We start from the raw sequence: 18,803 nt of genomic DNA, 5'->3' as shown, positions 1-18,803 counted from the left end.
TCACTTTTTATCTGCGTCCTGATTTGAGGTTAGAAGATGAGAGGAAGCAAGGCAACCACGAAGTCATGCCTGGGATTTCGAACTAGTTGTTACATGTGTGTGTTCATATAGTGTGGGGCTTAGTCTTGGTGGTTTTAGGGTTGGTTTAGGGTTACAAAGACGTTGAATTGCTTTCACAGAGTAAATTCATTTGTCCAGCATAAAGTGACCACATTCCCTTACTTTCAGAGCCTAAAAAGTTTATATGGTCAAGAACTCATGTTGTCCGTTTTCACATTGTTGGGAGTACATATTCCCCTTGTGCATGTCTTTGAGAGATGTACAAGAAAAGCTTTTGATCCATTAATTTAATCAAGTTGATGTAAAAACATCGTATTCCAAAACCATGGTTTTATGGAATTTAGTAAGGTTGTCTTTGGAAGAAGAAAATTAAATTTCAAATCTAGTATTAATTGTTAATATAGCTTCCATAATTATTTTTAAATTCATGAATTTTTAATTGTTGGTGAATTTGAAATACCTATAAAAACTGCTATCAACAAAGTTGTGTAGTTTAAACAAATTTTTAAACGTGCATTTTCTTTAATAGCAAAAATAGAAAGGGAAAAAGAAAGGTAGTAGTAAAGATCAAATTAATTTTTGGTTTTATGGTACTAGAGTATTTAAGTTCTTGAGTACGAAAATCCCAAGTCAATTAATAGCCAAGTGATTCATAAATAGACGCCCTGCAAAAAAATCAGGACTGCTCTGCTGGTTCATGTGTTTCCCCCCTCACTGTGGAAATGCCGTCCAAGTGAGAAAATGAACGAACCAACGGAAGAGTTAAAAAGAAAAAAAGGAAGGAAGACCCAGTTTAGGTGCGCGTGAAATCCTTACAAAAGACACAGGCGGTGTAGTTAACAAAGATGCAGAAAACAATGGGAAGCAACAAAGGAAGCAGAACGGGGGCAAATAGGTCGGCTAAAAGTGAAGCAAAGCTTGGACCCACTTCAACAAATGTTACCCTCTGTCTGCTAAATGTCCCCGTCTCACCGCCTCGCATTTCATCTTATATTAAAATCCCCCGTCTTTGCTACCAAGAAACCAGATTTCTTGACTCTTCATTTTTTTTCCCTTTGCTTTGCTTCTCTTACGCTGTAGCATAAGAGCAATTGCACCTTGCTTCTTTTAAAGTACTCTATTTTATTTTTGGAGGCAATCTTTGTTTTGGTAGTGTTGGACAATTTGGATCAGGGACTAGTTTCAATTTATATTGATGTGCATGGAGCTCCAACTGGGACTTGCTCTTCCAAGTACTCCTCCTATTCCCATCAAGATGTTCGACCTAAACAGCTACGGTTATGAACCTAGGGAGGCTTTGGGTTCCAACATTTTGAGCTGGCCTTTGCTAAAACTGGGTCCATGCGACATTAACAATATTAACAGTAGCAGCAGCAGTAGCTCTAGCAGCAGCGGTGGCAGCAGAAAACGCGGCTTTGATGAAGTAGTACTGTTTGATGAGAACAGAGCTGTTCCCAAAACGCTGCCTCTTTTGCTTTGGACTAACCAACCGAATGACGAAGATGACCCTAAAGATCTCGAGGACAACTCTTCTTCTGCCATTTTCAAGTACTTTTTCTTTCTCTCTCTCTCTTTTCTTTTTGTTTCCTCTACGTTTGTTTCGTGCGCCTGTCTTGTTTCTTTGTTTGCACTTGATCTCTGTCGTGTTTCTTTTATGCGTGCTTTTCAGTTTTTCAGAACAAAATCGTGCAAAAACTTTTGTTATTAGGTTTTTTTTTTCCCGGGTTAGCAATTTTCTCGATGACTGGAATCTTTGTGAATTTTTCATTTATGGGGTTTAAATCTTTGGTTTGATAGGAATGATGGAGAGGGTTTAGTGGGGTGGCCACCAGTTAAAACCTGGAGGAAGAAGCAACGCCGCCAAATTCCTGATGGTGGAGCGCAGAACAATAGGGTAGCTGCGGCGGCGGACAATGGCTGTGGTGTTAGAGCTTCAAATTCCACGTTCGTGAAGGTAAAGATAGAAGGAGTTGCAATTGCTAGGAAAATTGACCTTAGCGTCCATCATTCCTTTGAAACGCTCACAAGCACCCTGATGAGAATGTTTGGTATTTGTAAGTAACCCCAATCCTTGCTTCAATATAATCCTAATTTCAAACATTAAATTTTGATTAACAAAAGCATGAGTTAACTGTTACTTTCCCTTCTTGTTTGGAAACAGCTGATGAGAATTGGAAGTGCTTTAGACTCACTTATCTGGACCGCGAAGGAGACTGGTTGCTTGCTGAAGATGTGCCCTGGAGGTGCTTATTTTGGCCTTAATTTTCTGGGTTATTTTTGTTTTCTTTATAGGTAGAATCTGATGGAAATGAACTTGGTTATTTCAGGACCTTCATTCGCTCCTTGAAATGCCTCAAATTAATTAGAATCAGAGGCTAGATAGTGGGTTTCTCCTGCACCAACACATCAAACTATCAAAATCGTCGGCCATGTTCTCAGCTTCCTTTTGATCTTAAAACGAATCCTGGTGGCCCTTTTTTTGCTTGGAATTTTGAATGACTGTATGTAATATAATAGTGTAATTTAAGTCTCTTTGTGTAAAATCTTAAAACAGCAATCAGCTCCATGACAACTGGAAAAGACTATTTTTTCCCTGGTAGAAGAAAATTAATTACTTGTTGCTTATATTTTCAATCTGCTTGAGACACCTCTTTCCTTTAAGCACAAGCACATGACACCATATTTAAGTGCAATAACTTTTAATTCTCTGCTTCAATTGATCTCAAGCATTTTCACGATACTACTCAACTTTTAGGTATTCCTGAGCATGAAACAATTCCGGCCCCATCAAAGAGGGGCTTTGATTTCTTTCTTGAGTGGAATGTTTCTGGCTATCCTTTATCAGAAGGAGACATTGTCAATTTTACTGAAGATTTAGCTTTTTAAGCTTTCCAGTTTGGTGTATGATCTCTTGATTAAAGATTTGATCTGTTACTAATTAGTTGATATATGGTCCTTTGATTAGATATTTTAGATTTGAATCTGGGCATCAGTGCTAAGTTAAGGACTTGATCCTTAATAATTAATTGGTGCATGATCTCTTGATTTAAAGGCTTGATCCGTTATTAATTAGTTGATGCATGATACTTTGATTAAAAAATAAGATTCAAATCTCCTTCCCTTAATTAAAAAAAAAAATCTAATGTGATGATGGAAACATAACTATTTAGGGAAAGTGACACTCAATTAAATTAATAATCACAAATTTGATTAGATTTGCCTAAAACGTAACAATCATAAATAATTGCTTACTCAAGTAATGTCGGCACCCTCTCGTTTGTAAATTCTATTTACAAATTAATAAACAGTACCATTGAAGTTATCAAATGGGATATTGATCTATATATTTAATTTAACTATGGGCTCCCTCCTATGCTACGCCTGCAGCTCTCCATTTAGCTAATTGATTTGAATTTGAATGTCTCTTCTTTAATTAAAATGACATTGAAGTAATTAAAACAACGCAATTTTAAAGTCAAAATGCTGTCACTACCTTTGCCATTTAAACTAAAAATGCTTAATGGCATTGGCACATATACCTATTGTAGAGGGGGCTTTTGGTTAGGGAAAGAGGACGTGTTGCAATGAGTGAATAAGGATGCGCTAGAGGCGACAGAGAGGAAGACTAGAGCAGTCTTTGAAACGTAAGTGCTTTGGGTGGCAGGTGGTGAAAGATAGGAAAAGATGGAAGAGGTGGCGAATAACAGCGAATGAGAATGGCTCAAAAGAAAGAATGCTTGAAGGAATCTGGAGAGAGCTTTTTAGAGTAATCTCTACTAGGTCTCCAAAAGTCCCCACATACCTTATAAGTTCTCACAGTTATACTCAGTAGAAACGGAGTTGCTTAAAAGAGCACATTCAATCATGCGAGAACGTCCTTGTCATGGAAAAACAGATAAAGAACGATTTACAAGATATTAAAAAAATGATCATCTAATTAGGTAATGGACGTAAGTTCTGGGTAAATGGAGCAGTAGCATTTGAAAGTGCGTCACATGTATTTTTAAAGAGTAAGGAAAGAGAAAAGGGTAAAGCACGTGTATTTTAAGGAAAGATTAAGAGGAAGTCCTCTTAACTATCTCCATATTTGAGCCACCAAGCCAAACTTTCTAGAACATTCCAAATGTGAAGGTAACTCATGAACCCTGCCACTTATTCTGAGTTACTTCACTTCCTTATACAAATAGCTATTCTATGTTTGTTCTTGGGTGTTTCCATGCTTGGAACTCTCCTAGGCGCTTCTATGCTTGGAACTCCCCTGGGCGCTTCCTCGTTTGGAACACCCCTGGGCGCTTCCACGCTTGGAACACCCCTGGGCGCTTCCACGCTAAGAACACCCCTGGGCGCTTCCTCGCTTGGAACTCCCTTGGGCGCTTCCATGCTTGGAACATCCATGGGCACTTCCTTACTTGGAACATCCTTGGGCGCTTCCATGCTTGGAACTCCTTGGGGCGCTTCCGAGCTTGGAATACCCCTGAGGTAATTTTCTTGTAAATAGTACATAATAATAATTAACCAAAATTGAGTATCTACATTTCCACGCTTGAAACTCCCTGGGCACTTTTGCACTGGGAACATCTCTAGGCGTTTCTACGCTTGGAACATCCCTAAGAGCTTTCACACTTGGAACATCCCTGGACGCTTCCACGCTTGGAACACCCTTAGGGGCTTCCACGCTTGGAACTCCTTGGGCACTTCTCCCTAGGCGTTTTCATGCTTGGAACTCATGCTTCCGCGCTTTGAACACCCTTAGACGTTTCTGCACTTGGAACGCTACTGGTGTTTCTGCGCTTGAAACACCCTTAAACGTAATTTTCTTGTAAAGAGTACTTTAAATAATAATTAATCAAAATTGGGCATCTACACCTATAATATAACTTATGATGTAACCTAATAATCTATGACAATATATTAAACTAAGATTGTCAATAATGATTAAACCTTAATTTCCATAAAATATCTGGACAACTTTTTCCAGCCAAGTAAATGATTTAAAATATTAATTTTGGATGATATTACCTGAATAAAAAACTTACTTTCATACCATATAGTAATTATATTTGTATAATAAATATTTGCCTTTTCAAAAAAATAATTTTTTTTACCAAACTCAAATGCATACCACATGCCTTTTTCTTATGTTGCATATATTTTTTGTTTTCTCAACAAATCCACTATCATTTTAATAGATTTAGTTTCATTTTTCTAATTCATTTAAAGATTTTTATGTATTTACCTATAGATAAATATATTTTTTCATATTAAAATTTTACAATTAAAAAAATTTGGTTTGATCTTATATGATATGAAACTCAATGATCTAAATCCTCGTGTTTAACAATTGTTAAGTAAATATAATTTTTTTAATCACCTGTAATAATAAGATAACCATGACATAACGAATAAAACATCATAATCATCTTGAAAATGATAACGAACAAATGATATCTTAAAGGAAAAAGCAGAGAAAATTAGATTTGAAAATGACGGTTGTGGCAACAAATCATGGAAAAGAATTCTCGACATAAAGAGTTGAAAGGAGGGAAAATTAAATTGTACTAATTCTATATAGCTATCCCAAAAACCTAAATCATAAAGTGCTGCAATTTGTCAACGTGGAAACTCAAAACAGGTAGACTTTCATTCGGCTTGCCACTAGTTAGGAAACATCATAACATTAGTGCATTACTATAATATAATAGTATCCTTTCCAGCAAAGCCAGATGATAAAACTACTGCATACGTAGTCTACAGGGGGGCCATGCGTCATTAAGGTTGGGCCAATTATATAGTCTTTGGTGGAGAATGACAGCTTTACCATCTCAACTTCTCTGATATCCAGTCTGAAATATTAGCTATTAGAAATCCCAGGAATACCTGAAATTCAGCACAATATGATCCTTCATAAGCAAGGCACTTCCACGCAGCAATGTGCATAAGCTGGAGGATCAAAACTAATATATAGTTGATCAATTTGATTAAGTTATGGAGTAGAAATTAACTGAATATTTATCTGGTCAGAAGCTTATGTATCAAAGAAATTGAACGATGATGGGGCTGACAAGTTTTAGAATTTATCAAGATTACTACTCTACCTGAGCTGATCCAATCATATAGATTATTGAATACCGTTGACCATGAATTAGCATGTCTTCCAACATTGCAATAGGTATGGTAAGCGAAACGCCCAGTGCAGCTACCAGCGGAGAGGTCCAGACAACACACAATGCCCTGTAAAGTATGATAGATGTTGACTTGGGAGGAACTAAAAACATGTAGATCCATAAGTGAGAAAATTTAGTTAGACTGTTGTATTCGCATACCAGAAATAGTCAGATAGAAAACACCCAACAAAACTGTTTATAAGGATGATCTCTTGCACTTTAGCTGATTGAGGAAATGTGAACTTTGGTTCAACACCAATTGCGTTCAGAGGCCACGCTGGAAAGAATTCAGAAACATCAAGTCATACACAATGCAGATGTTGTGTCCAATTTTTATCTAACAACTTTAAGAGACCATTTACTGAAAGCTGTTAGAAGCATATTGGCTACTTTCCACAGAAAGCAATTCATTGAAACAGTGGCTATGAAATGCTTAAAAACTTAGAAAACAGCTCCACAGCCTGATCATTCCAGTAGTGGCTTACCACCGTCAATTGATTCCATCATTTTGCTTTGCATAGTCTAAACTAGTTCCTAGAACGTCTTGCTAAACTATGTCCAGTTTCAAGCTATCAGGAAGAAGATGAAACAGTAATTTCTATTTTCTATTTCACATCTCTTAACAAGCTTATCAGAACAGGGGAGAAGAAACCTAGCAGTCAAGTATAAATTTATTCCATAGCATAAATCTGAAAAAAACAAAATATGATAACTATGTCAAAATTTTTCATTTTGACCTAGAGCAGAATAATTTTGGAAAACCAACTAACAATATGCTCTTACCTAGCCACCAAAGGGCAACAAGTGCAAACAATCCACTATAGCCAAACAACTTCTGCATGTCTACCCTTTCTCCTTCCTCTCCAGAAAACTTTTTAAGCAAAACTGCAACATAAGATTTTAGTATTCTGTTGGTAATTTATCAAAAAAAAACTCTAATATGGTTCAAATAAAAGAGAAGGTATAAAACCTGTAAACAGTCCATAACTCATAGCTGAGAAGATAGCAAAAAGATCTCCTAGAAGAGCATGATTCCCACTTCTAAATGCAGTAGTAAAACTGTAAGTAGCTTCTCAGAAAACATGCTTCACATATATCAAGTAAATAAAACCATTAAAACAATTGCAACCCACCACCCCACCTCAAAAAAGGGGCAAAAAGAAGTTATAGAAGTGTATAATTAGTTTATTTATAACCTTAACACAAGTAATAGTCCAAGCCAAATTATGGTAGCATGTAACAGTTCAAATGAGGTGGAGGAAAACAATACTTGTTAATGCCTGATTTTGGTTCATTTGCAGCCCATGCCGTTCCAAGTGTAGTCATAGCAACACCAGCGATGCTAATGACAACTGAAACAACTTTCACTGTACTAATGGAGTCTTGACCCAAAAGTGCCCCAATTAATAAAGTGAAAAATCCTGAAGTTGAGGACAACAATGTTGTACTAGTAACACTTGTTCTTGCAAGAGCAGCGTTCGTAAGATACTGGAGACAATGAACAATATTAGAAAGAACTACAATAATGTCTTTCTAGGAAATATGTAAATCCCAGATTTTCCTGTAGGAGATCAACTGTATTTCGGTGGGATTATGTTTCTCATACAGCAAAGACCTGAGGATTTACATGAAATGAGCACATCTATGCATATGAAGATTTAAAAGAGATGGGTGGCAGAATCAGGGAAAAGGGGCATGCATAGATGCATATATACATTGTGGAAGCATAGTTTGAAATGTAAACAAAGAGATGTTGGAATCTGGAAGAGAAAATATATGGCATTCCTTACTAATTAAAATTTCGGCTTCAACGAATTCGATGTTAGATGCTTAAAGACAAATGCTTGACTTGAAAACCAGCTAAAAAAACAAATTAGATAAACAACTTTTTCATTCACACCTCTGTTGCAAACCAGATAGGAGCCATGCAAAAGCCAAATGCAGCAATCTCCTTTGTGCTAAGCATTCGGTCTCGCTTTGGTGCTTCCACAATATCTTTGTGTCTAGAAACCAGGGGATTTTCCTCCTCCTTGATACAAAGGTCTATGACACACTCAGGCACTGGTACTTGATGTTCAATTTGAAAATTGCCATGCTTGTCATCATGTTTTGCAGGAGAATTTAGTTCTACAGAGGACCTGTCAACCCCTTTTGGGCCTTTGGCACTATTACAAGGGCGACCTCTCAGATGCTTTACTAACCAGTCCTTAAAGAATGCTATTGGCAGATAAAGTGCCAAAAGAGAGGTTCCAAGATATGTCACGGCAAATGGATGTCCATAGTCTTCAAACACACCCTGTCGAAACATAACAGTGATGTCAAAACTCCAAAGTAAAAATGAGAATGTAACGGTATTAGAACAGAACCCTAGCAGTCAAGTTCCAACAAAAAAAAATTGATGGACTAAATAATTTTAGTAAGAAGAAAATGATCTTCACCTTGCACCACTGAACTGGCATAGAATAACATCTTAGCATAGGAATGTCTTATAACTTAATAAAAAATAAAAGTGAATGCAAATTATTGGTAATGATATTTATATCAGAAGATAAAAGCTAAGCATAGGAAAATGTGACAAATGAGCTTGAATGAGAAGACCAAACCATTCAGAAAGAAACAAAAAGAAAAAAAAAAACAGATTAGAAGGGAAAAAGGCAAGTGGGTGAAAACCTGATGCCCAGAACGAAGATCCCAGGAGCAACCAGGAGACCTCCCGATTCCATTAGCAAACAAAGCAGATGAAATGAAATCATCAGTTTCAACAACGGGAAGTTAAAAACATGACCCGAAAAATAACAACTGAATCGAAAATATAGGAAGAAAACCATAGTGGCAAACTGTCAAAAATAGAAGAAGATATGAACAGATAATCAAGAAAATTCATGATTATCATCAAATTAGGCATTGAAAATTTTCTGACTTTAGAACCACTTTAAATAACATGAACACACATTTTTATGGGCGAAGTTCTTCCCTGTTTTCACATTAATTTCAATTATGGCTGGTGTGCACGCTAAAGACAATTATGCAAAGCTAGAAATAAGAACGACTACATTCATCAACCATCCATAGATTCTACAGATTAATCATTAAACTGCAGAATTTAAGCAACAGAGATAGAGTCAAGATAACATTAACAAATTCCAACCTGGCTAGGAATAATTTTAAAATTCCTTGTGTCAAAAACCAAAACCATTGTTCTTAATTTCAGCCTGGTGATGGCTAAGAAATTGACATGATGGGTGGATTACGCCTACCCCACAAAAGTTCTATTATGACAAATTGTCAAAGATCATCTCTCAGATCTTTGCAACAAATGATAACCACGAAACTACAAAGTGACAGTGTCGAAAACCAAGTTGTCCCAGAAAGATGGAAGATTCATCAACCGTACTCGACAGCATAAAAACATGAAAAGTCCAAGAAATTCGGTCTGACAACTCGACAAAAAACGATTGCAAAAGTAAAAGAAGAAAACAAGGAAGCATGTGAGACGGAAGGGAAGAATCTGATCAGAACTAACCTGAGTGACCTCTGCAGAGGTAACCCACATGATTACGACACCAATAATTAGAAGCAAACCTCCCTTATATTTCCAACCCATCTTTTCTTTCTTCTTCCTTCAATCTGCTGTCTATGCAAAACTCATTGAAAAAAAAATTCTCTTTTTGAATTTTCTTACCTTCAATAACATCCAAGCTAGCCTTGCCAAATGCAGCTGAGGAAACGTAATTATATATAGGAAAACCAAAGGGAAGTGATGAGTTTTAGTTCATTGTCACAGCCTCACTATCGGCATGGTCAGTAGCACCAATTCTTTCTCCAACCGGTCGTTTCAGTTGCACCAACAACAAAGATCGAGGCATTGTATTCATTTTTCATTTTGTATAAGCTTTACGCATATGTATATACATATATTAAGTAAACACATTAATTATCACATGAATATTTTCAAAAATAATAATTTGAAAAGGGTTTTTTTTATTTATTAGATAAATGACAAAAAGGGCTCTTGTTTATGTATATACATATATTAAGTAAACACATTAATTATCACACAAATATTTTCAAAAATAATAATTTAAAAAGGGGTTTTTTCATTTATTAGATAAACGACAAAAGGGCTCTTGTTTATGTATATACATATATTAAGTAAACACATTAATTATCACACAAATATTTTCAAAAATAATAATTTAAAAAAGATTTTTTTATTTATTAGATAAACGACAAAAGGGCTCTTCTTTCTTAAACCATCATATCCCAATTAACGTCATTTTCTACTATCCAACTTGAGTAAATACAAACATATTGCCCAAAAAAGAAAACTTGGGTTAACACAGTTGTCAAGTGGTAGACATTTTGCAAGTCAATATTTTACAATGCTTTTTCCAAGCTCGAAAACTTTAAGGTATATTATTCCAATATTAGTTGCTAATTGTAATTATTTAACCATAATAAGACGTAACGAGTCACATTAATTAAAAAGATCCCGCGGATGATGCGTCAGCGCGACCCAAAAAAAAAAAAGTTGCTACAAATAGTGCTAAAAATACGAAAGGGCATATCAGTCATTTCGTAGTACCGGCTAATTTTTCTCCCGAGAACCGCATGCACGTCATCACGTAATCTCTCAAACTCCATGACAAGTGTGTTTCGCATGACGTAACTCCACTGTCGGAATTCTTCTACATCCCCGTCCCACCCTCGTTCCCCCAATCTCCCAAATAAGAAACTTGCCACGTCACAAAATCACACGTGTAGTTAACTAATCGGCTGAACTCAAATAGAGAGTTAAACACAACTGTAGATGAGAAAAATCCCTCCTTCCTTCCGAGTCTCGCAGTGCTAGGTTCTCTCCTCATCCGGGGTTTCCTCCTCGGTCATTCTGAAGTGGGCCGCACTCTTCTCTCTGTCTCTCTCATTCAAGATTTTCTTTTACCAAATAAATATATTTTTTTTTCCGAATATCTTTTTGCTTTGTCCCTCTCTATCTCTGCATGTCCCCAGTTTTTTTTAATCTTTTAATTAACAAAATAAACAATGGTGGGAGGGATTAAACTGTAATTTCGTATATTCTGGCGGGAATTTGATCGGACGTCAAATCCCCCCGCCCTCTGCAACCTCCAAAGAAAAAAAAAGGTAAACTTTTTTCTTTTTTTCTTTTCTCTCTAAATTGAATTCGGCCTTTTCATGGTTCCTTTCTCTTACAACTCGGTCATTAACTTTTGTTTCAGAGGCTTTTTAGATTTCTTTTAAATAAATATATCTTTTACCGTCAATTTGCTTGTTTCTTTTATTTTTGGTTATCTGTTTATCGTTAAAGTAATAGCTATTTGATCGTGAAAGTGAATTTTGTTAGTGTCTTAACGTTGCTTTGGGGCATTGTTGTGAAAAATCTAAGCTTCGTGCAACAAGTTTTCACCTTTAATTATTTTTTTAATACTCTTTGGGCTAATTCTTCATTAGGAACATGATTTCAGATATTAGAAAAAAAAAAAAGCCTATTTTTGGTTTGTAAGGATTGTAGAGGCGCCGATGTTTGGGAGGATTTTCTTGTGTTTTTATGGTTATTGTTTTTCAGTCTGCTGCTCAAATTTCCCTCATTTTTAAGTTTTTAGATGATTTTATTTACTTGGGTATTCACGAAAATGTATATAAACACAGAGTGGTTCGGGCAGAATAAGGTGGAATGGGACTTTTCTATGGCTTTTTCTTTGTCTTTTAATAAACGTTTGGGCTTTCTTGTTTGCTTGCAATGATATTTGATGATTTGAAATGTGTGGAGTTTTGTTCATTGAGTGAAATATGGTTATCGACTTAATCTCTGCTTGCTTCACATAACCCCATTAATGAATGTCATGTACTAAAATTTGGGGAGAATGCTTGATAGAGGATGTAGTTATGTTCAGTATCTTAAGATGGTGTTGTGCATTGTCAGGAAATGTCCTTTTCTTACTGTGCCAGTAAGCTTATTCATCGGCATGTGATAAGGTATTTAAAGATGATTTCATTTCTTTAACGATGAGTAGAAAAAACTACCTCTATGTGATAGTTATGCAGCCATTTCATGCAGGATATATTTTTTAACATGATTAGAGCTGCATATAAGAAAAAACAAACTAATTAAAGCAATCAGTGTACCCACAAAATCAGACAAACTGTAGAGCCATCACCCTAGTTTAACGAATATCCCAGGGCATAAATCAGCTTCAATCTACATGTGTTACACTTAGAAGCAGCTCCCTAATGTATCAAAATTCCCAGAGAGCATCTTAAAGTCATACTATCAGCATCAACTTCCAAAATATCTTTACAAAACCTGTCTTCCTCTCCTCATTGCATTCCTACCAAGAGAAAGAGCATTCTGCCCCATTCGAATTCCTCATCTACCAGACTCAGCCTTGAAGCAAACCAGGTTGCATTTGGTATGCTTCTGACAGCATTACAAAATCATCCCATTGCAACCGAAATTTTCATTCCATCTCAGCCTACCTTCAAAGTTTATCATGCTCAACCATTCACCCTTTTTCCATTAGCCAAACCTTATAGCAGCAACCATCATACCAGTTTCACATCGAAGCAGCTCCCTACTGTGCAATGAACCCCGCAAGCATCATCAGGTCATTCAATCCTCATCAACACCCAAAATACCTTACTACATCCTCTTAATCTCCCCACAAACCAACCGGACCTAAGCAAGACACACACCCATAGGGTGGGTTGTATGTCTTACTTTTCCCTTCTTTCTTTTTTTTTTTTTTCTTGTTTATTATTTTCTTTCATTTTTTTTCTATTTCACTTCTATTTTCTTTTTTTTTTTCTCAAAATACTTTTATAAGTAAAATAGATATATGAGAACTATCTACAACCATATTAATAGATTCCCTATCATCATGAAAAATTCTACCTACCTTTTCTCACTTCCTAAACAGCAACATTGGATGGTTCATATCTTCCATCCTACTCTCACAATTCAACCCCCGCCCCCCTCCCTTTTGTCCGAGACACAGAACCAAAATTCCCTAACATTCCTACCTCTACCCCACACAAAACGAATCGAGATGAATTTTCCTTAAAACAACACTCTTAGAACCCCTCCCCCCCTCTCCTCCAGTACGCTTAATGTTATGTTAATTCCAGTTTCATAAATATGGTGTCAGGATGAGGTGAACCTTGAAAATTATTCTTTTTCTTTCTTTTTTTTTTTTTTTTTCTCAAAGAGGTCATATTTGATTGTCTTAAAGCATTGCAAAAGATTATCTTGCCACTTTGGTGACCTTGACTGTGTCTAGGACTGTAATGTTTCTCCAGTCTCTTTCGCGTCAGTTGTTTTTTGCTCTATAAATTCTAAGTTGCCTAGAGATGCATAGCTAGCAATAGATTTGCAAACACATATCATATTATACTTTCGTTTCATGTTGTGCACATTAGTATTATTACTGCTTGGCCTATTTTCTGTGATTGATAATAACAATTTCATTTTGCAGTTTTTATAATAGCAAGAAATTTTAGTCAGTTTATTCCAAGTGTTTGTACAGAGTTGTTAAATCTCATTGTTTTTGTCACTCCCATCTTCTCTGTAAAATGTCATGTTGCTATGAAAACCTTATTGAAGGCATCATAAACTTACATATAATCATATTACATCATGTATTATTGAGAAACATGCATACTGGTCTACCACTGAGCCACTTTAGATGAAGAAAAGCATTAGGAGGCAGGGGACCAATGGTTATTGTTGGACTTTAGAAACCTTTTTCCCTTTTACCAGTCTATTAATGTGCTTCCATAGAGTTTTTATCAGATTGGAAATGTCCAAACTGTTAGACATGACTGAGCTTTTTTAAATTCATATAGAAGAGCATACAACCTTATTATTTATATTCATTTATTTGTTTTTACATGAAACTTTAGGGATGAATTTTTTTCAGTTATCGTTAAGTTTCTAGTTCATTAATTCATATATGCTAAGATTGCTTGAATTCTGATTATTTAATCTTCTTATATATTTGTGCCTTGCACCTGATTAAGGCTCAAAGCTCATTACTCTTTCTCAGTCATCTACCATGCATGGTCTAGTTTCAGTTACTCCAGAGCACAGTCTTTGTATGATTAATTTTTCTTGCAGACACATAAAATTAAAGACTAAGAGCATATTCAGTTAAGTACAAAGACATTTAAACAGTACTGTTGTTACTGCCACTGTCATACTTGTTTATGTCATCTGATGTCATGCCGTTGTATGTGATTACCGAAGTTTCTCTGTGTATTTTTTATTATTATTCATGTAAAATTTATATGTGGTCTCAACTTATGCTTTAAGTTGGCATATGCATCGTGCATGTGATTATTATTGGATTGTAGGCCTATTGTAGCAGCTAGAGATCATACTTGACCCTTCAGCAGAAGTGCGATCTGAGCCTGTGAATCGAGCTTTTCTGCTACGTAGTACACTGAAATTTATAATTGCATCAAGTCTGATACAGATGTAATGTTGGATTATGACAATTTGGATTCACCAGGAAGATTGGACCTAGAAACTTTTAGCTGTTGCTAATTTTATATTCATCCATGAATATTGACTTGATATAAGACATTGTTTGTTTGCCTTTCAGCCCTATCTTCATCATTTGCTTATTACTGGGGCAGAAATTGCCTTCATGCTCCTACTTGAGTTCTGATGTTTGTCTTAACTTTCACGAAGAAGAGTTGGGTGAAAATTACATTTTTAGTTGCAGTTTTAGACCTTAATTTTTGGTGAATTTTTTGCAGGTGATCAAGTTTATCAGAGCCATGATTCTTTGGCTAATTAAACTGTCAAAGCATGCCCGTTGCTATCTATCTTAAGCTTTCTACTTTAAGCCATGGCAACAATACTCCCCCACCTCCCCAGCCGAAGATCACCACCTAAGCTTCTTTCTATTGCCCTCTTGATACTTGTGCCAGTTTGTGTGATTGGAATAATTACCAATGGCCAGAAAATATCCTATTTCTTCCGCCCACTTTGGGACAAGCCCCCTGCCCCATTCAGACGCCTACCTCACTATTATGCTGAAAATGTTTCAATGGAACACCTTTGCCACCTCCATGGTTGGTCCATACGTTCACAGCCACGTCGTATTTTTGACAGCATCATCTTCAGCAATGAATTAGACTTGCTTGAGATCAGGTGGCACGAGCTTGATCCCTATATTTCAAAATTCGTAATCCTTGAGTCAAATACAACTTTCACTGGCATCCCCAAACCCCTATTCTTTGCATCAAACCGTGCCAGGTTTGCCTTTGCTGAGGAGAAGATTGTCCATGGTGTATTTCCAGGCCAAATTGCATCCCCTGGTTCACATAAAGACCCATTTGTTCTGGAATCACTCCAACGTGGAGCTATGAATGGATTGCTTCTCAGTGCGGGGATATCCAATGGAGATTTGCTAATAATGTCAGACACAGATGAGGTCCCAAGCCCACACACTCTGAAACTACTACAATGGTGTGATGGAGTGCCACCTGTTTTGCACCTTGAGTTGAAGCATTACATGTATTCCTTTGAGTTTCCCGTGGATTATAGCAGTTGGCGAGCCACAGTTCACTTGTATAGCCCTTGGACTCGGTACCGCCACTCACGCCAAACTGATGTAATCTTTTCGGATGCAGGATGGCATTGCAGCTTTTGCTTTCGGAGTCTTGAAGAATTTGTGTTTAAGATGACTGGTTACAGCCATGCCGACAGGGTGAAAAGGATGGACTTTCTAAATTATTCTAGAATACAGAAAATCATTTGCAGGGGAGATGATCTTTTTGATATGCTCCCTGAAGAGTACTCCTTCCAAGAGTTGATCAAAAAGATGGGTTCTATCCCGCATTCAGCTTCAGCAGTTCATCTCCCTGCGTATTTGATAGAAAATGCAGATAGGTTTAGGTTTCTTCTCCCAGGGGGCTGTATAAGAAGAAAAGATTTTACAATCAGCCCCTGAAGGTGACTGGGAAACCATTTACATTAGACGTCTTTGTGCTTAATCCGTTTCCCTTTTTCTTCCCGAGGATGTGAAGGTCTAGCATTTACATGGGAGTCGTTGACATCAAACACTAGAAACAATTTAGTTGAAGTAGGTCAAAACTGAAAATATTGAATTTTGAGTAATTTATTCTTACTTGGAAGGAAAACTGTGATTAGTCAAAGTCAAATTTATAATACCATTAGATTAAACCATTAATTGTGCTGCTATGTCAATGATGTGGCGATGACATGTACACTTTCTCGTTTAGATAATGTGTCAAGTATCAGAAATTTCAATGATTTTAACTAAAAGCCTGGCAGGGTCTTGACTCTGTGGATTAAAATGAATCCGAAATGAAAACATTGAAAGGAGCATTTCAAGATTGGGAAACGGGCTGGGCTTTGTGGGTTTGTATGGGCAGTCCATAACATGACGTAAACTTCATTTGACTTGGGTCTAATAATGGGTTTTTAGCCTTTTAGGGTTATCCAGGAATCTCGGCTCAGATGTCATTTCCCAATACAGAAAGCTAAGCTATCTGAATTGGTTGGTACTAAGGACATTGGCGTGCAATCATTGAGTCCAATCTTTTCTTTGCCATCCACAAGAGAGCTAGAAACTTCCCCTGCTATCAGCCCCAATTTTGTTTTTTGCACACGTGAAAGTCCTTTGCAGTTTATATAAAATTTTCATATTTCTAAACAAAATTTTTAAGTTAAAACATCTGCCCAGAATAGTTCTATAGTCAATTTTTCAATCTCGAGAGAAGCCAATTATGGTGCTGCAAGCAACAAGTACAGTTATTCCATTTGGGTTCTCTTATTTAAAAAAAAAAAAAAAAACCAGAACCAAAGGAATCAATAGTAAACAAGGTTGGTGCGCAAGGAGAGGAGTTAAGGAAGGGGAAATGAGAAATCCCTAATCCCAAAGGAAAAATGCTGCTGATAGAAATACGATAGGCCATATGTGGAAAGCTTGTAAACTATTGAGTGAATCTAGTGTTTTGCAGCAACAAAAGGATAGCTGTGAAATGAGGGTCGTATATTTCTGCACCGACCATATACTTTATAATCAAGTACACATTTGTGATGCATAAAGTAGGTTTTTGAACAGCACAAACCTCCAATTTTGGTACATCAGTGGCCAAGAAAGCTTAATGTTCTAGGCAACTTCCTCATGCCGTTTGCACGTACTACTCCTGCCAATTCATGCTTGTCTTTTTCATCAGTTTTGGTCTCATGTACCTTATGCTTCCCATACCATAAATTATTACATACGTCTCTTTTTTATATATTTATATTTGTGAGAAATTAGTATTCAAATCTTACTCTTTTATCAAATGATAATTATGTATCTATTATTAAATTAAATATTCAAATATACATTAAATATATTAATTATAAATTCAATAAATTAACATAATTAAAATTTGACATATTAACATAAATAGACTCGCAACGTAATGAGCTCTTATGATTAATATTTGACTAATTAATATTAATTAAAAAGTCACATGTCATTCTATACTCACATGACGTTAATGCGAAGTAAGAAAATGTTACATAATCATGTTATTTTGTCTAATTAGCATGTCACGTCATCATCTATTATAACACATTAATATACCACGTGACATAAAATAATAAAGTGATATTTTAACTAATAATAGTTAATTAACTATTAATTATAAAAATTTATTTAATTAAAAATTTTATTTAATTTTAAATAATTTAAATATTTTAATATATTATACTTAAATATAAATAACATGTCAACTCGAATTTTATTAGATATCTAATTAACAAAACAAATGATTTATATAATCATTCTTCTACTAAGAGTTACCATTTTTCATCGACCCAAGTTTCTTTTAATTATGCACGAGTTTAACCTAATTGATTAATGTTATCTAATAACTTGACATATTTGATTTGAAGATAAAAACTAAAAAAAAATAATTTTTTATCGAAAGAACAGAGAAGAAATTTTAACATTATTTGCATGGTCTTTTCTTTTTCTTTTCCCCTTTTAGAATTATTTCTAATATATAGTTTGAACTTTGAACGCAAACAGGTCCCCATCGGAAAATGCAACAATATTGACTTTTAAAAGTTAAAAAAAGAACAAAAAAAAATTGACGTCCAATTCCAAAGAAGATTTATCGGACTTAGTAGAAAGAAATTTTAAATGAAAAGTAGGATATTGGAGTTTGAAGAATAAACTTTGAAGCAAATTGAAATAAATTTTGAATCTTGTTTATTTATTGCAACCATTTGAAAGTGACATGCGCCACCCAAATTCGTTTCATTTTATATTTATAAATTCGTTTATTTATAAACTTGGTGTTTCCCATTTGAGCAAATTCGCCGTCGAAGTGGGAATTTTGTCTTTCCGATGCTAAAGTGCAGCATTTAGCTAATACTGTATCGTTTACTAGTACAAAGAAATAAGTCAATGGCTAAAGCTAAGCCGGCCCTACTGCCTACTCTCATACTACTAAATCTATAATTTTCTTTTTTAATTTGTGATTATTAGTTTAATTTTGAAGGCGAAACATAGAAATAATATAAATTTCAATTTT

At 35.6% G+C, this 18,803-nt stretch overlaps 3 protein-coding genes across 3 annotated transcripts; 2 read left to right on the top strand and 1 right to left on the bottom strand.

Annotated features, from left to right (window-relative positions):
* On the top strand, positions 1,080–2,696 carry LOC18588800 (auxin-responsive protein IAA20). The gene is made up of 4 exons (XM_007013454.2): positions 1,080–1,608; positions 1,858–2,114; positions 2,222–2,303; positions 2,388–2,696. Exons 1-4 carry the CDS (start codon positions 1,256–1,258, stop codon positions 2,437–2,439), a joined length of 744 nt encoding a protein of 247 aa, XP_007013516.2. The 5' UTR covers positions 1,080–1,255; the 3' UTR covers positions 2,440–2,696.
* Positions 5,590–10,076, bottom strand: LOC18588799 (uncharacterized vacuolar membrane protein YML018C). Its single transcript, XM_007013453.2, has 8 exons — positions 9,748–10,076; positions 8,125–8,520; positions 7,495–7,712; positions 7,195–7,265; positions 7,008–7,109; positions 6,384–6,501; positions 6,156–6,291; positions 5,590–5,937 (listed from the first exon to the last, which is right to left on the bottom strand). Exons 1-8 carry the CDS (start codon positions 9,826–9,828, stop codon positions 5,875–5,877), a joined length of 1,185 nt encoding a protein of 394 aa, XP_007013515.2. The 5' UTR covers positions 9,829–10,076; the 3' UTR covers positions 5,590–5,874.
* On the top strand, positions 11,072–16,431 carry LOC18588798 (beta-1,4-mannosyl-glycoprotein 4-beta-N-acetylglucosaminyltransferase). The gene is made up of 2 exons (XM_007013452.2): positions 11,072–11,366; positions 15,000–16,431. Exon 2 carries the CDS (start codon positions 15,092–15,094, stop codon positions 16,196–16,198), a length of 1,107 nt encoding a protein of 368 aa, XP_007013514.2. The 5' UTR covers positions 11,072–11,366; positions 15,000–15,091; the 3' UTR covers positions 16,199–16,431.

Source organism: Theobroma cacao, chromosome 9 (genome assembly GCF_000208745.1).
Source record: "Theobroma cacao cultivar B97-61/B2 chromosome 9, Criollo_cocoa_genome_V2, whole genome shotgun sequence".
Lineage (NCBI taxonomy): Eukaryota > Viridiplantae > Streptophyta > Magnoliopsida > Malvales > Malvaceae > Theobroma > Theobroma cacao.
This window is presented reverse-complemented; position numbering and strand designations above follow the sequence as displayed.